This window comes from Brienomyrus brachyistius, chromosome 12, assembly GCF_023856365.1.
Source record: "Brienomyrus brachyistius isolate T26 chromosome 12, BBRACH_0.4, whole genome shotgun sequence".
In the NCBI taxonomy this organism is placed as follows: Eukaryota; Metazoa; Chordata; class Actinopteri; order Osteoglossiformes; family Mormyridae; genus Brienomyrus; species Brienomyrus brachyistius.
This window is the reverse complement of record NC_064544.1, coordinates 22,746,375-22,760,649: the sequence shown is the minus strand read 5'-3', so window position 1 is coordinate 22,760,649 and position 14,275 is coordinate 22,746,375. Positions and strand designations below refer to the sequence as shown.

Here is a 14,275-nt window from a genome sequence, read left to right as displayed (position 1 = left end):
CTTCCGGACGGCTTCGAGGAGATTCTGGTCCACCATCCGGCGGCTCCGGGCGGGAAAGCGGTGCAGCATCAACACTATTTATGGTGGGGATGGTGCGCTGCTGACCTCAACTCGGGACGTTTTGGGTCGGTGGAAGGAATACTTCGAAGACCTCCTCAATCCCACCGACACGCCTTCCGATATGGAAGCAGGGGTGGACTCGCCTATTTCTGGGGCGGAGGTCACTGAGGTGGTCAAAAAGCTCCTCGGTGGCCGGGCCCCGGGGGTGGATGAGATTCGCCCGGAGTTCCTCAAGGCTCTGGATGCTGTGGGGCTGTCCTGGCTGACACGCATCTGCGGCATCGCGTGGACATCGGGGGCAGTGCCTCTGGACTGGCAGCCCGGGGTGGTGGTCCCCCTCTTTAAGAAAGGGGACTGGAGGGTGTGCTCCAACTATAGGGGGATCACACTCCTCAGCATCCCTGGTAAGGTCTATTCGGGGGCCTGGAGAAGAGGGTCCGCCAGATTGTCGAACCTCGGATTCAGGAGGAGCAGTGTGGTTTTCGCCCTGGCCGTGGAACAGTGGACCAACTCTATACTCTCAGCAGGGTTTTGGAGGGTTCATGGGAGTTTGCCCAACCAGTCTACATGTGTTTTGTGGACTTGGAGAGGGCATTTGACCGTGTCCCTCGGGGAGTCCTGTGGGGAGTGCTCCGGGAGTATGAGGTGCTGGGCTTCCTTTTAAGGGTGGTTCGGTCCCTGTATGACCGGTGCCAGAGTCTGGTCCGCATGGGCAGCAATAAGTCGGACTTGTTTCCGGTGAGGGTTGGACTCCGTCAGGGCTGCCCTTTGTCATCAATTCTGTTCATAGCTTTATTGGACAGAATTTCTAGGCGCAGCCAGGGCGTTGAGGGTATCCGGTTCGGTGACCTCAGGATTAGGTCTCTGCTTTTTGCAGATGATGTGGTTCTGTTGGCCTCATCGGACCGTGACCTTCAGCTCTCACTGGAGCAGTTCGCAGCCGAGTGTGAAGCGACTGGGATGAGAATCAGTCCTCCCCCAAGTGGAGGAGTTTAAGTATCTCGGGATCTTGTTCACGAGTGGGGAAAGATGGAACGGGAGGTCGACAGGCGGATCGGTGCGGCGTCAGCAGTCATGCGGGCGCTGCATCGGTCTGTCATGGTGAAGAAAGAGCTGAGCCAAAAGGCAAAGCTCTTGATTTACCAGTCGATCTACGTTCCTACCCTCACCTATGGTCATGAGCTATGGGTAGTGACCGAAAGAACGAGATCGCGGGTGCAAGCGGCCAAAATGAGTTTCCTCCGCAGGGTGGCTGGACTCTCCCTTAGAGATAGGGTGAGGAGTTCAGTCATTCGGGAGGGACTCAGAGTAGAGCTGCTGCTTCTCCGCATCAAGAGGAGCCAGATGAGGTGGCTCGGGCATCTGATTAGGATGCCTCCGGTACGCCTCCCTGGGGAGGTGTTCCGGGCATGTCCCACTGGGAGGAGACCCCGGGGAAGACCCAGGACACGCTGGAGAGACTATGTCTCCCGGTTGGCCTGGGAACGCCTCGGGATCCCCCCAGAGGAGCTGGATGAAGTGGCCGGGGAGAGGGAAGTCTGGACCTCCCTGCTGAGACTGCTGCCCCCGTGACCCTATCCCGGATTAAGCGGAAGATGATGGATGGATGGATGGAACAAGAACAGCCATCAATTGAAATTCGTTGGTAAAAAGAGACTATTATCGTGTAAAGCAAGGTTTTGTACTTCAGGCTAAACATCGATATAAGACAGCATGGCTTTGTGCAAACAAAATGTGTTAATTATCGTAAAATTTCTTTTGTGGACATCTTAGCATACTTCAATTTAAATGTTTACTAGATAATCAACCTGTATGTTAGGCTCATTCCCTACCTTATCTGTCATTTCTCCATTTGGCCATGGTGGTGCTGGACATACTGTCCTTTTCTCTCTTTCTTTAGGTTTAGCACCCTTCTCTGTTCCTACTGGCCCCCTGCATGGCTAACTGGGCTAAGCGTGTGGCTGAGACCCTGCATCCCTGATCAGAGGGAGAAAAAATAACAATAACAAACACATAAAAAAACAAACAAATAGACTGTTTGTGTCCCCTCCGGGGTTTGTGGCAGTTGTTTGCCAGCTGCTAAAAAGGCATAGAAATGTAAATGTATATATCCGCCACTGAAATATTAATTTAGCTTTATCGACCTTCTGGCATTCAGCTGCATTATGGGTAAAACCTGATTTATTTACAAAATAAGCTATTAAAAGCAAACTTGCCTACCATCTTGTTTTGACAGGTTAAACAGGGCTGCACGGTTTGACTGCATTTTAGATGGTATGCAAGTCAGTAAATTACGTCAATAAATCATTTTGGTATTTAATCATTGACCAAAGGCACTGATCCTCAGCCTAAAATACCTGGACGTGCTTATATTGTTTCTGTTCAGTAACGTTTGTTAGAATTAAAGATTCTAATTACATATTTGTTATATAATTGTTGAAATTGTATTTTTAGGTTCACATGTAACAAGAAGGACGCATTTAGGTAAAAACATATTTATTGGCTTTTACATTTACAGTTGATGTAACCAGTACTTTTATAAATTGTACAGGTTGGAGAGTCTGGGATGAGTATGGATTAGATGGGTGGAGCAAGTGACAGGGCTGTCTGGGGAATATAATGCTGTTGTTCTGAGAGTCTCCCTTATTTTTGATACATGATGAAGGGATATTGTGGAAAAACTTCAATCCAGAATATTAGCAATAGAATCATTTGTTTTAGGCAATTTTTTGTTAAAGAATTTTCTTAAGAAAATTCAGCGTAATAAAACAAAAAGAAAAGGGTTTTTGGTGCAGTGGCTGTACCGGCCGCTGCACATGTCCAGTATTCATGGTTTGAATCCCATTCTCTGCTCTCTGTGTGAAATTTGCAAGTCTCTTGGGGTCTCTAATGTAACCACAGTGTGTGGCCGTGGCTGCATTGTGCAATAGGCAATTAGACACTCCGTTTATAGCTGGGGCTGCAAATGTCCTGTCATATCAAAAAATGACAACCTACAAGAATAATGAGGAAAGAATCCCAACGTGAAGAGATACAAAGGCCTAGCAGGGAGCGGCTTGCACATATAAAAAAAAATCTTGCTCTCCTTTTAGTAGTTGGGAGCTCCCACCAGGAACAAGTGAATAGCTCACCTCTGCGAGTTCAATTGTCCATGTGGGGCTCCTTTCTGCGAGCCCGGCGTGTGCTCGACCAACAGCACATTCCTTACTGTGGCCTGCATCAGGACTGGAAGCCACGTGCCAGTGGTGATGGGAAAAGCTCCACAGCCACTAAACATGGCACAGCGACAGAAGAAACATGGAAAAATATTCTCACACTTGAATATTCTGCTGTCAATGGGGGACAATGGGATCTATGCATAAAGGACTTCCTTATCAATCCAAGCAGACAGCTTTATTTCCAACCCAAATGTCATTCTATCAGACTCAGATATCACTATGTCATTATTCTATTTCAGGGAGGCAGTAAAGAGTATTATTTTTCCTACTTCATTTCCTGCTGCCTCAACCAACTAAAACTGTTCTTGATTTGACATCACAAATAAGATGCAATGACCATCCGGTTGAATTTACTGATTAGTATGTGTGATTGTACACCAGGAAAACAATATATAAAATCAGTTCACTTGGCTTTATAGTCTAATGCTGAACATTTATGTTGTGAACTGCTAATATTAGGATGAACTAGTTAAGGGCTTCTTCAGATTTGTATAAATTACTGCAGAACTGGAATCTTGACAAGAGTCATACTGATGAGTCTGATAGGCAGACTTCAAAGGATTTAAATAGTACTGTAATACAGATATTTATTGGGAGGATAATATAAGATCTTTTGGGGAGGACAGACGTACATTTTTGTGTATTTGGGAAGAACTGTATAGTTGTACACACCTAGTTCCATGGAGACACGCCCTGGATGCCCCAAAGAATGATTAACTCACTTGAACTGGGTTCCAGCATCCAACACAGTCTGCAGATCTCGCTGCTGCACTCACGTCTTAATTAGCCAATCACCAGCTTTAGTAGGTGTGTTTCAGCAGGGAAATCTAGACTATTGGATTCTGACCCTCCAATAGGGGAACCCAGGCCTAGAATACAAATTCAGTTGGATATATTCAACATAGTCAGTTACAACCACATTACTCCAAAGTGTAGAGAAGAGCGGACTGTGCGCATTAACAAGCAGGCATAGGTGATAAACTGCACGCCAAGTATAGTTCACTTAAATAAATTCAGACATTGCGAATAAATACCCAAAGAAATTCTAGAAATATCTAGGAAAGTTAGACATGCAACAAATAGATTAGTATTACTACTATAAAACTGTTTATTATTTAATGGGGTAACACTTTATTTAGATTGTTAACCCTTTGTAGGCAGACTGAGTATTTGTAACATCTGAAAAACTTAGATGAGATTGAAAAATTCAGCTGTTTTGCTGTGTCTGTAGATGTTCAACAGAATACACAGTATACAGAGTATATGTAACAATTCAGAAACATACAGTACCCAGTATATTCTTAGAATAATTTAATTCATTTTGACTACTCACTCAACCAATGTTATATGAATTGCTGAATCGCAACTAATAAGTTGTTGAGATGTTACAAATACTCTGTATACGCTCTGAAGGGGGACTATCCAAATAAAATTTTACCTGTACTAATATAAACAGTAAAAACTAATATTATTAAAGCACAATATTACAACTATAATTCCTGAAAGACAACTAGCTTAAGACAACTAACTAAGGACAACAGACTTATGCATAAATATGTGTAAAAGGTACATGTATAATACATGTAAAAAATTATATTAATAATGAAAACAAAAAATAATAAAAATTAAGAATAATAAAAATATACGTAAAAAAGTGGAACATTACATGAGATTAACATTCGAAATGGAGACATGCAGACATGCAGATGTGAATAATACTGATTGCTAAGTACAGAGCAGAGGCTTTTAAACAGGATGGTCTGGCCAGTGGTGTTCAGCGACTCTAGAACCAATCCGGCCTGGTCAGCTACGTCACTCTTCTTCCTGTGGAGCTACAGCCCCCTTCTTGAAGTTGAGGTAGTTTCTCTTTTTCCTTCGTTCTTTCTTTGGTGCTGTGCCTGCCAAATCAGTCACCTCAGGCTGCAGCTTGAAGACAAACACCTTTCCCTCTGTGTCAGAGGGGTCCCAGCTCTGGGTGGCTTGTGTGCTCACACTGACATCCACTTCCATATCCTGGCCAGAAGCCTGTCTCGCATCCGCAATCTCACGCTCCGATATAGAGGTTGGGTTGGGATGCGACACTGATGGTCTGCCTGACACCTCTAGGGGTTTCTCCTCAACCAAAATTTGATGAGTGCTTCCGGAACTCTCAGCTCGTGGAGGAGAGAAGAGCTTCTCCAGAAGGCTTTGTCTCTTCTTCAGGATCCTAAACATTCAACACAAATGCAGATAACTGTATAACAGGAAAAAGCATAAGCAAACAAACCACAACAAATTACAGATCATCAGGGATGACAGAGCCTAAGCTTGCTAGTCTTTGTACGGGATCATGTACAGCACACACGCAGTCATTTTTTTTTACAATAGGTACACACACACGCAGGCTCTGTGTGTGTGTGTATGAATATATATTATATACACAAACACACACACTACAGGCAAGAAGTTTGGGCCCATCCTGTTATTTTCAATAAATGATACACTGCTTTGTGAAACTCTTATTACAAGAAAATTTTAGACATATTTAAAACAAATGTAACTGACAGGTTCTCAGTATTTTATAGCTTGTAAAAGTGATGTAGTCAAACCAAGACCAAGTCATTACCAAAACCAGAATATATTGAGACAGAAACAAGGCCAAGACCAAGGCAGGGCGAGACCATGGCAAGACCAAGACCAAGGCAGGGCAAGACCAAGACAAGACCAAGATCAAGGCAGGGCAAATAAATATCAGAAGCAGACAACATAACACTACACACTATAAAATGTGGAGCATAGGCACCATCTTTGAGTAGTCAATATGGCCTAAAATTTGTGTCACAGTATACAATTTGAATCATGGATGTTTTTTCTTAAAATTTCAATACAAATGCTTCTGTACAAATGTAATTGTCACGCCCGGCTCGTACGATCCTCGTGTGTGCCACGCCCCCTGATTATCCACGTGTGCTTCCCTAACCATGCCCAGCTGTATCCTGTCGTTTTGCCCTGTCTTTGTCCTATATCAGTCCACGTCTTGCCCTGCCTTTTGTCCGTCATTGATATTAGATGATGTTAGTTGATGTCCGTGATCTCCCGTTCTGCCCGTAACCATCTTCCCCTTAATAAATCCCCAGTTTTCCCCGTATTCCGCCTGCCTGCTTCGTCCTTCCCTGCCTCCTACCCGCCTACCTGCCCGTCTACACCCGCAAACTCTGACAGTAATATTTTTTCAAATATTATTCATTTCAAATTAATATTCATTTCATCTTTGAAGCAGGACGTTTTGTAGTGTGCTACCCTTTGAACCATATCCATTTTTGAGTGTTTTTCAACTCCTTTGATTTTAGGCTTAATACATTGTATGTATATGAGTTAGTCACATATGCTTTATGGTCTTGTTGTCATGACATTCTATGCTACTCAGATATGATATAATTTGATGTTTAAATGTTGACACAGTCTTGATATCATCCATCTTATGAGGAAAAACTGCTCACGTCTATTGACATTTTTTAGTCTCATCTAATATAAAAATTTGCAGGCACTACAATATAATCTTATAAATGTTGAGATTAAAGGCTCTATGATGTGGGAATGCAGATGTATCATTGGGGAGCTTTCTACGGCTTAGTATTATGAAGGAATACATGGTTAGTGCCAGGTGGAAATGAATATCTTTGATTTTGCATCCATTTGATAACTTGCTGAAATTATCCGATAGACAGCAATGCATGGTTTTACATATTTATACATATTTATTTCTTTATAACATCTGAAAGGAATTGAAATACAAAAGTATTGTTTAATTTGATCCACTGAATAAACTATTTTAAACTAATTAAATAAAACACAGATGGTTTTAGAGTCTAATACTAAATGTTTATCGCTATTGTTTTTCCGCCTATACACTATGATTGATAAAGTGAATTGAAATGAAAATGAAACTTTTAGTCAGCATTTTACCCTCAAACAACAAACTAATGCTGTAGCACATCATTATGTTTACATGTAGGAAGTGTTACAATTGCACAATGGGTGCATTTTATTTCAACTGTTTTGATGGAGTTGACATCAAACAAAGATATACAAAGTTTTGTGAATAAATATTGTGAAAATATCAAGTAATTGTCTTCCTAATAAAGGATGCTGTGTTTTGTTGTTATTTCTAGTAGAACTTGGAGTGTTTCTCTATCCCTTTATTTATAGGCTTATAATAAATTCTAAAATAAACATTTTGCTAATGCTGCAGCCCATATTTATAAAGCCTAATAACTGTTATTATAATTCATTACAACATACATAAAGTATTATAGACACAGCTATAGATATTTATAAAATGTCATAACACATTATAGCCATATTTCTCAGGTATTATGAATGTTTTATTCTGGACTATTTTATTACACAATGCTGCAACTTGGACAATCGAATCAAGTAGGTTCTTTCAAGTGCAAATATATGCGATTCATGTCTGTGCAGTATACCTACTCAAAGTTTGCTCTTAGGCTCTATTGACTATGTCTTAATAAATTAAAGGACTTGTCTGCCTTGTCCCAGATCAGTGTGTGAACTTTTGACAAATATTTAGTTTTGTGACTGCAACAGCTAGACAGGCACAGCTAACGATTGAACTTAATAAAACTTAAAATAAAAGAAAAAGCAGTGTGTCATTTATTAAAAAAAAAAAAATTAGAGTTTGGGCCCAAACCAGCCAGTGTGTGTGTGTATGAGTGGGTATACCCATCCTTATGGGGACACAATGTCCCCATAACGTTATAAATGTTAGTTTTTTTTCCCTTATGGGGACCGGTTTCCTGGTCCCCATAAGGGAAAACTCTATTTTATAAAAATCGGTGACTGCTATGAAAAAATTAAAAATGCAAGAACTCTTGCATTTTGCTTGGTTACTTATGGTTATGGTTAGTGCTGGGTGGGGGTTAAGGTTGTCATAGTTAGCGTTAGCATTTTTCCCATAGAATTGAATGAGCGGTCCCTATAAGGATAGGTATACCCTACATGTGCGTGTGTGTGTGTGTTTGTATTATATATGGTGAAATACTTTTCCTTAATTTAATACCTCAGTTAAACGTGTTTCAGAAACAACCCCTTAAAACCTTTTGTCCCTCAGTGTTGCACGACATGACTCATCCAGCTGCATTTCCAGGACCCAAATGCATATTAGGTTTCTTTATGACCTCAGGGAAGGAAGTGCGGGAAAAGCATTCCAAAGGCGATACGTGGTGATTGATATTATATGCAATGATTGCATGGAACGAGGTAGCCAGTATACCTCTCTCTCTCTTTGCCCTGTGGAGGTGTTAGAATATTCCGACGGATGATGTCGTCCCTCAGTCTACTCAAGAGAGCTGCTCTTGTTCCGTCAGCCCACCTGTTATAAACAGGAAATGGATAGTAACAGAAAATGAGCTGGGGGGGGGGGGGGGTGTGCTAAAGTCTCAGAAACCTTATGAATATTCATGAGCAGCAGTATCAGAGTGTTCAGTTCATCACAGAAGATAATCTTGATTTTTTTTTCATCAGCAGAGAAAGCTGTATAGTTCAACTTGAAATGAAGCCTAGAGATTTGAGGGAAAAGCCATCGTCATCATACAATATGGACACTCATGAACGCTGGGTAATGATGGATGGATCGTATGTGTTGCCCACTACCCATCTCTAGCTAATAAGCAGGGCGGCAGCAGTGAGACATTGTATTACTCTGGTTCTAAACTGAAAGAAGAGGGTGAATCCGCAGCCCCAGAATGCATTAATAACGAGCTTAAAGTTCATCAGTAGTGCATGACAACCAGTGTACTGTAAGATGTGACAGTTGTGCTATTCACTGGATATTAGGTATCATGTTTCTGTTTAAAAACATGTTTAGCCTACATGCGAGTTCCCGCAGAAACAAAAAGGAGGCTGGGCGAAATGTCAGAACAAACACAAATATAAATGTAACATGACTGTATTATCCATGACGTATGTAACAGATGAGGCCATTTTAATATCAAAATCAATGCGTTGAATAGTTTAATTAATCAATGTGCATTTCACTAATAATGTTCAAGTTGTGTCATAGATTATTACTGTTGCTTTAATTTATAAATAGAATTGTTTGTTTATCATTTTTAAAAGGGACTATTTTACATAATCGATTTAGTATCCAGGTCAAAATATTGGTATGTATTGACTCTCCTCTACTTGCTGTACGAAATAAAACCAACACAACGCCAAACCCCCCCCAAAAGCCTGAGGCCATAACAGCAGGTTTAAACTCAGATGGGGGATGAAAACAGATGCGTAGCCAATGGCTGCAGAACATGTGGGGTGGGTAACAGCAGGAGACCTGAGCCGAAACGAGACGCCGAGGCTGGGATGAGCTCTCCAGCTCCCAAGCCCACATAAAACCTAAAAAAAGGTAGCAGGAACTTTTCCAGCGACTGTCAAATATATTATTTAGTTCCCTTCCATATCCCAAGTATTACTGTGCTGTTTTGACGTATGACATAAATCAGAAGTTCTTAAGTCCAATCTTCATTTGACCACTGGGTCAGACTTAATTAACGGCAAAGGGGCAGCTGGAGGTACACAAAGAGGGGGTGTGGGGGGGGGATCCCGAATTGGGGCTGTAAAGCATTACTTTATGGTTTTGAGGTCTATGTAATGGGGTGCACGCTGTCAGACTGTTCACCCACCTCGGTGGACATGTCTGTGCCAGACAGGGCTGCAAACGCAGCTGGGATGATGCCCGTCTGCTGGGATTGTGCAGAAGCCAGAGCGGAGGTTTAAACAAAATGCCATCTGCGTGGGGCGGCAGTGAACGGAAGCTGTTCACCATCAATCATCTTTTTCCTTTTTCCAAAGGAAAACGTGACGCACGGGCAGCGGTGACCCGGGAACGTCTTGGATCACATGTGTAAGCCGAATAAGAATGACGGCACAGATGGGTCTCAGGGAATTTTTATTTTTGTTTAAACTGTGTTACTGGATGAAAGACCGCAGGACACATAATGCCCTTAAAGGTAAAATATCAGATTAGTTCCCCCTGTTTTTGAGATAGAGATGAAGCCAAAGCAGGCTTACAGAAGGCAGAATGACATTTAAAACCTACATTCATATATTCCACATTCTACTCTTTGTGTATGTGCCCTCGGATGGACTAGCATCCCATTGAGGGTCTGCCTCTGTCCTGTGCCCTTTGCTCCTAGGAACAAACACCCCTGACAGTTAGGAGATGAATGGATGAATGGATGGATGGATGGATCGGTGAGAAGATCCTGGTGTGTGGCTGGAGTGAATCAGGGGAGCAGTGGATATGCTATCTTACCCTCTGTCCCGCTCAGCTGCTGCTAAGGACAGGGACTGCCTGGGATACAGCACGTCCACCAGGGAGAGCAGATCGGCCTCTGGGGAGGTAGGCAGTAGAAGCCCCAGGGTCTCTAGGAGGGTGCCAGCTGACACCTGGGTCCGCTTCAGTAGGCCTGCCATGAAGTCCAGCTCCTGCAGGGGTGAAAAGTATCGTCAGGGACTGGACTGAGGCCTGAAGGTGGCCAATACAAACACACAAGTGGTGTGACCTCTGGTGTGGCTTGAATTAACCTGAGGCATGCAGGATGTTGGCAGCATTTAAGGGTCTTCTGGGCTCCAGACTAACTAACACTAGCAGCACTGGTGCTCCTTACTGAAAATTTCAGGAACGCCAGCACACTTCCCCTCTGTAGCCGTGCATTTTAAAATGCACAATACCCACTTAAACCATGGTTATTACATATGTAGCTTACACGCTTGTACGTAAAGACTGGCCTTTGGATTTAACAGCAGGTAATTTCCAATCCAATGACTGGCTTACCATCTTAGCAACGGAGTATTGGGTCATATATACCCAATTTAATAGTAAAAGGTGATGTTCAATTCTTGATGGCGTCCTGACATTACGTTCAGGTAAACCGTATTTGTATTTTAAAAGGCGATGGCATTCTGATATTTTGTAATGCCCCAATATACAGTCTAGCCAAAAGGGAATGCCATGACATGCTATCCTTATACTGCCAAAGCCTAAATAGCACTTCTGCAAATAAATGCGTTTTTGGTTTGTAACTGAAAATAATTTTGAGTTAAATAGTGTAAGCGGAGTTGTGGTGCATTAACCCTTACATAGCTGATGTGAGCGTACGAATCGACATGTGGGACCGTAATTGAAACATGTTACTGAATTCCCGGTTCTTAAAAATTTTGAATAGTTTATAATTTGGAACCAGTTCTCAATACCCGACCTTACACACCGATCCTCACTCCCTCCTGGTGCTTCATGTAATATGGTATCAACAATGATGGTTTTAAAAATAAAAAAAACAAACAAATAAATGGCAAGTCATACTGGCGATATTTAGTTTATAGTACAATTTAGTTGCTCCAAAAATGGTCACAAAATGTGACTAAATGGTCAGAGTCTGGAGCAATGGTCTCTCGTGTTTCCATTGCTAGGATTTCACAGACTACTTATGTCCACTCAGCACGTTCTTTTCTGCATCACTTTTTAATGAAAATATCTCTATATTTTCTCCTGCAGTCTTAATCTTTCAGATGGCTCATGCTCCCATAAACTTTCCCTGGATCTTTCCGTTACCGTCGCATAACAACTATTTCATGTAGGACTTGAAAAACCCAGGTCCTAAACTTCATCCTCTAGTTAACAATTTACTCCTTGATGCCTATGACCTGAAAAGAACTTTCTAGAAGTACGCAAAAAGAGTACGCAATAAAGTACTGTATAATTAACATAAAAAACATATTTGTATGTGTGTGTGTATGTATATATCACTGCTACCCAATATTGAATTACTTCTGTTATGAAAATAATCTATCAAATTACCAAGTCTTTCTGTAGAAGTAGTAAATCTTTTTGTTCCCATCTCAGTAACAGACCCAGGAGTATACGAACTGCGCTTAATAAATTGCCACCATGCTGGTAAACATGGTGTTGGATCAGGACCTCCTGTAAATGATTAATGTCAACTGACCAAATCGGCGACCCGCTGGACTGTATGAAACGCCACGGATACGCATGATGCCATCTCCCTGTGACCATACACCCATCAAATTACAGGCTACGGTTAGACGTACGCGGACGACACAGGCAGAAGTGAAGGAAAAAGTATCCGTTTTATAACTGCTTATACATGCTACGTCATCTGCTAAGTCACACTATCCAGTGTGTAACGGCTCCCCGCTCAAACTCACTATTAATCCATTCAGAATCGACAAAGTGAACGAACATAAGGAACCTAACACGAGTGCAGAGGAAACAGGCCGTGTGCAGGGGATTTTCGGCATCACTCTTGTCACAACTCAAGGATGTTGATGTGCTAATTAATTCCGATCTGTGCTCCCGCAATCCATCCTGTCTGACCAATAGGGCTGGGAATGCTCCCTGGAAGGCATCTTGCCACAGACTGACTGCGGACATACTCCTTGTCGGCGGGCTTTAACTGGATTTAGGCCCGTTTCACTTCCGCACACACATACCAAGTTACACAGAAAATACAGCAGGGAGTAAGTAGGGAACCACAGCATGTTAAACCAAGAAGCAGCTTCACACATACAGACACACACACACACACACACACAGACACAGACACAGACACACACACACGTAGGGTATACCTATCCTTATGGGGACCGCTCATTCACTTCTATGGGAAAAATGCTAACGCTAACTATGACAACCTTAACCCCCACCCTGCCCTATCCATAACCATAAGTAACCAAACAAAATACAAGAGTTTTTACATTTTTAGTTTTTTCATAGCAGTCACTGATTTTTATAAAATAGAGTTTTCCCTCTAAAAACACTGATATTTATCACGTTATGGGGACATTGTGTCCCCATAAGGATAGGTATACCCGTTCACACGCACACACACACACACACACACACACACACACTGGAGAATATCTTTTAATTTCTAATAAGGACAATTTTTACTCAAGACATTTTTAAGATGATAACTTGATCATTGTATGTTGCCCTACTAAATCTGGTTTAGATTACTTGCTCACCCTGGCAATACGGGCGGCTGCCAGGTTAAGAATGTCTGTCTTATAGACAACTCGTACTCGTACTATTATACAAAAATGTAGGTTAAATACGCAAATATAAAATCGTTTGAAATAATGAATGCACACACTACTTTGTCATGCTTGTAAAAACATTGTGGAGCTTAAGAGGTTCGTTTCGAGGTACAGTACAGTACCATATTATTATTACCCTATTATTACTATTAGTTATTATTGTTATTATTATTATGTACTGTATTATTATTTTTCCGATTTACCTACAATTTTGACTTAAAGACAGAATTAGGATCGCATTCATAACCTGCCGACTGCCTGTATATCAGAATTTGCCCCCGCAGACGCAAGCACACCGGCATGCAGAGAGAAACCTCACGAAGCTTTCTGAAGGGACCGTCTGCCACTTTCCTCAGGATTCCTTGAAAAACCAGCTTCAGTACCAAGGCGAAGTGGAGGCGTTCATGGCTCAAAGGCCTCAGCTGTGCTGCCCACTCCTCCAGTCTGGAGAAGCCAAAGCCACTTTTGCTCCACAACCCAGGTGGCTGCAAGCACAAGCCCTACCCACCCAACTCTGCGTGCCTCTGGAGGGCCTACTGATGTTTACCTGGTCCAGGTGTGTGTAGATGCCCTTCAGCTCCAACTGCTCCTTAAGATCTTCGATCACCTGGCTTCTTTCATTCTCATCACGCAACCTGGATGGTGGTTTGAATGAGGAGAGAGAGAAGTAAACACCAGGTATTATTTTCTAGAGAGGGGAAAATCATAATGCTGTAGGTTTATGCTGGCCTTCCCAGGCGCTCCATTTCATTATGCCACTGTCTAATGAACACCCTGAAACCTCTTAAGGACCACTTACCCCACCAATCAGCTTTCGGCAAAGTTGTGCGTCAAGCCATCTAATTGAGTTAGCCGAATCAAATAAGCGTTCACATGTGCTGAGG

The 14,275-nt window shown here is 42.2% G+C and overlaps 1 protein-coding gene across 3 annotated transcripts in view; it reads right to left on the bottom strand.

Annotated features, from left to right (window-relative positions):
* Nucleotides 1-2,539: 2,539 nt before the first annotated feature.
* Nucleotides 2,540-14,275, bottom strand: part of LOC125705280 (limbin-like) — a 50,050-nt gene continuing 38,314 nt past the window's right edge. For all 3 annotated transcript variants that reach the window (XM_048971753.1, XM_048971751.1, XM_048971752.1), the window contains 4 exons: nt 13,939-14,026; nt 10,588-10,760; nt 8,551-8,649; nt 2,540-5,484 (listed from right to left, as the gene is read on the bottom strand). In XM_048971753.1, the coding sequence (XP_048827710.1) occupies nt 5,091-5,484; nt 8,551-8,649; nt 10,588-10,760; nt 13,939-14,026 (754 nt within the window). In that variant the 3' untranslated portion in view covers nt 2,540-5,090. The remainder of the gene's footprint in view (nt 5,485-8,550; nt 8,650-10,587; nt 10,761-13,938; nt 14,027-14,275) is intronic.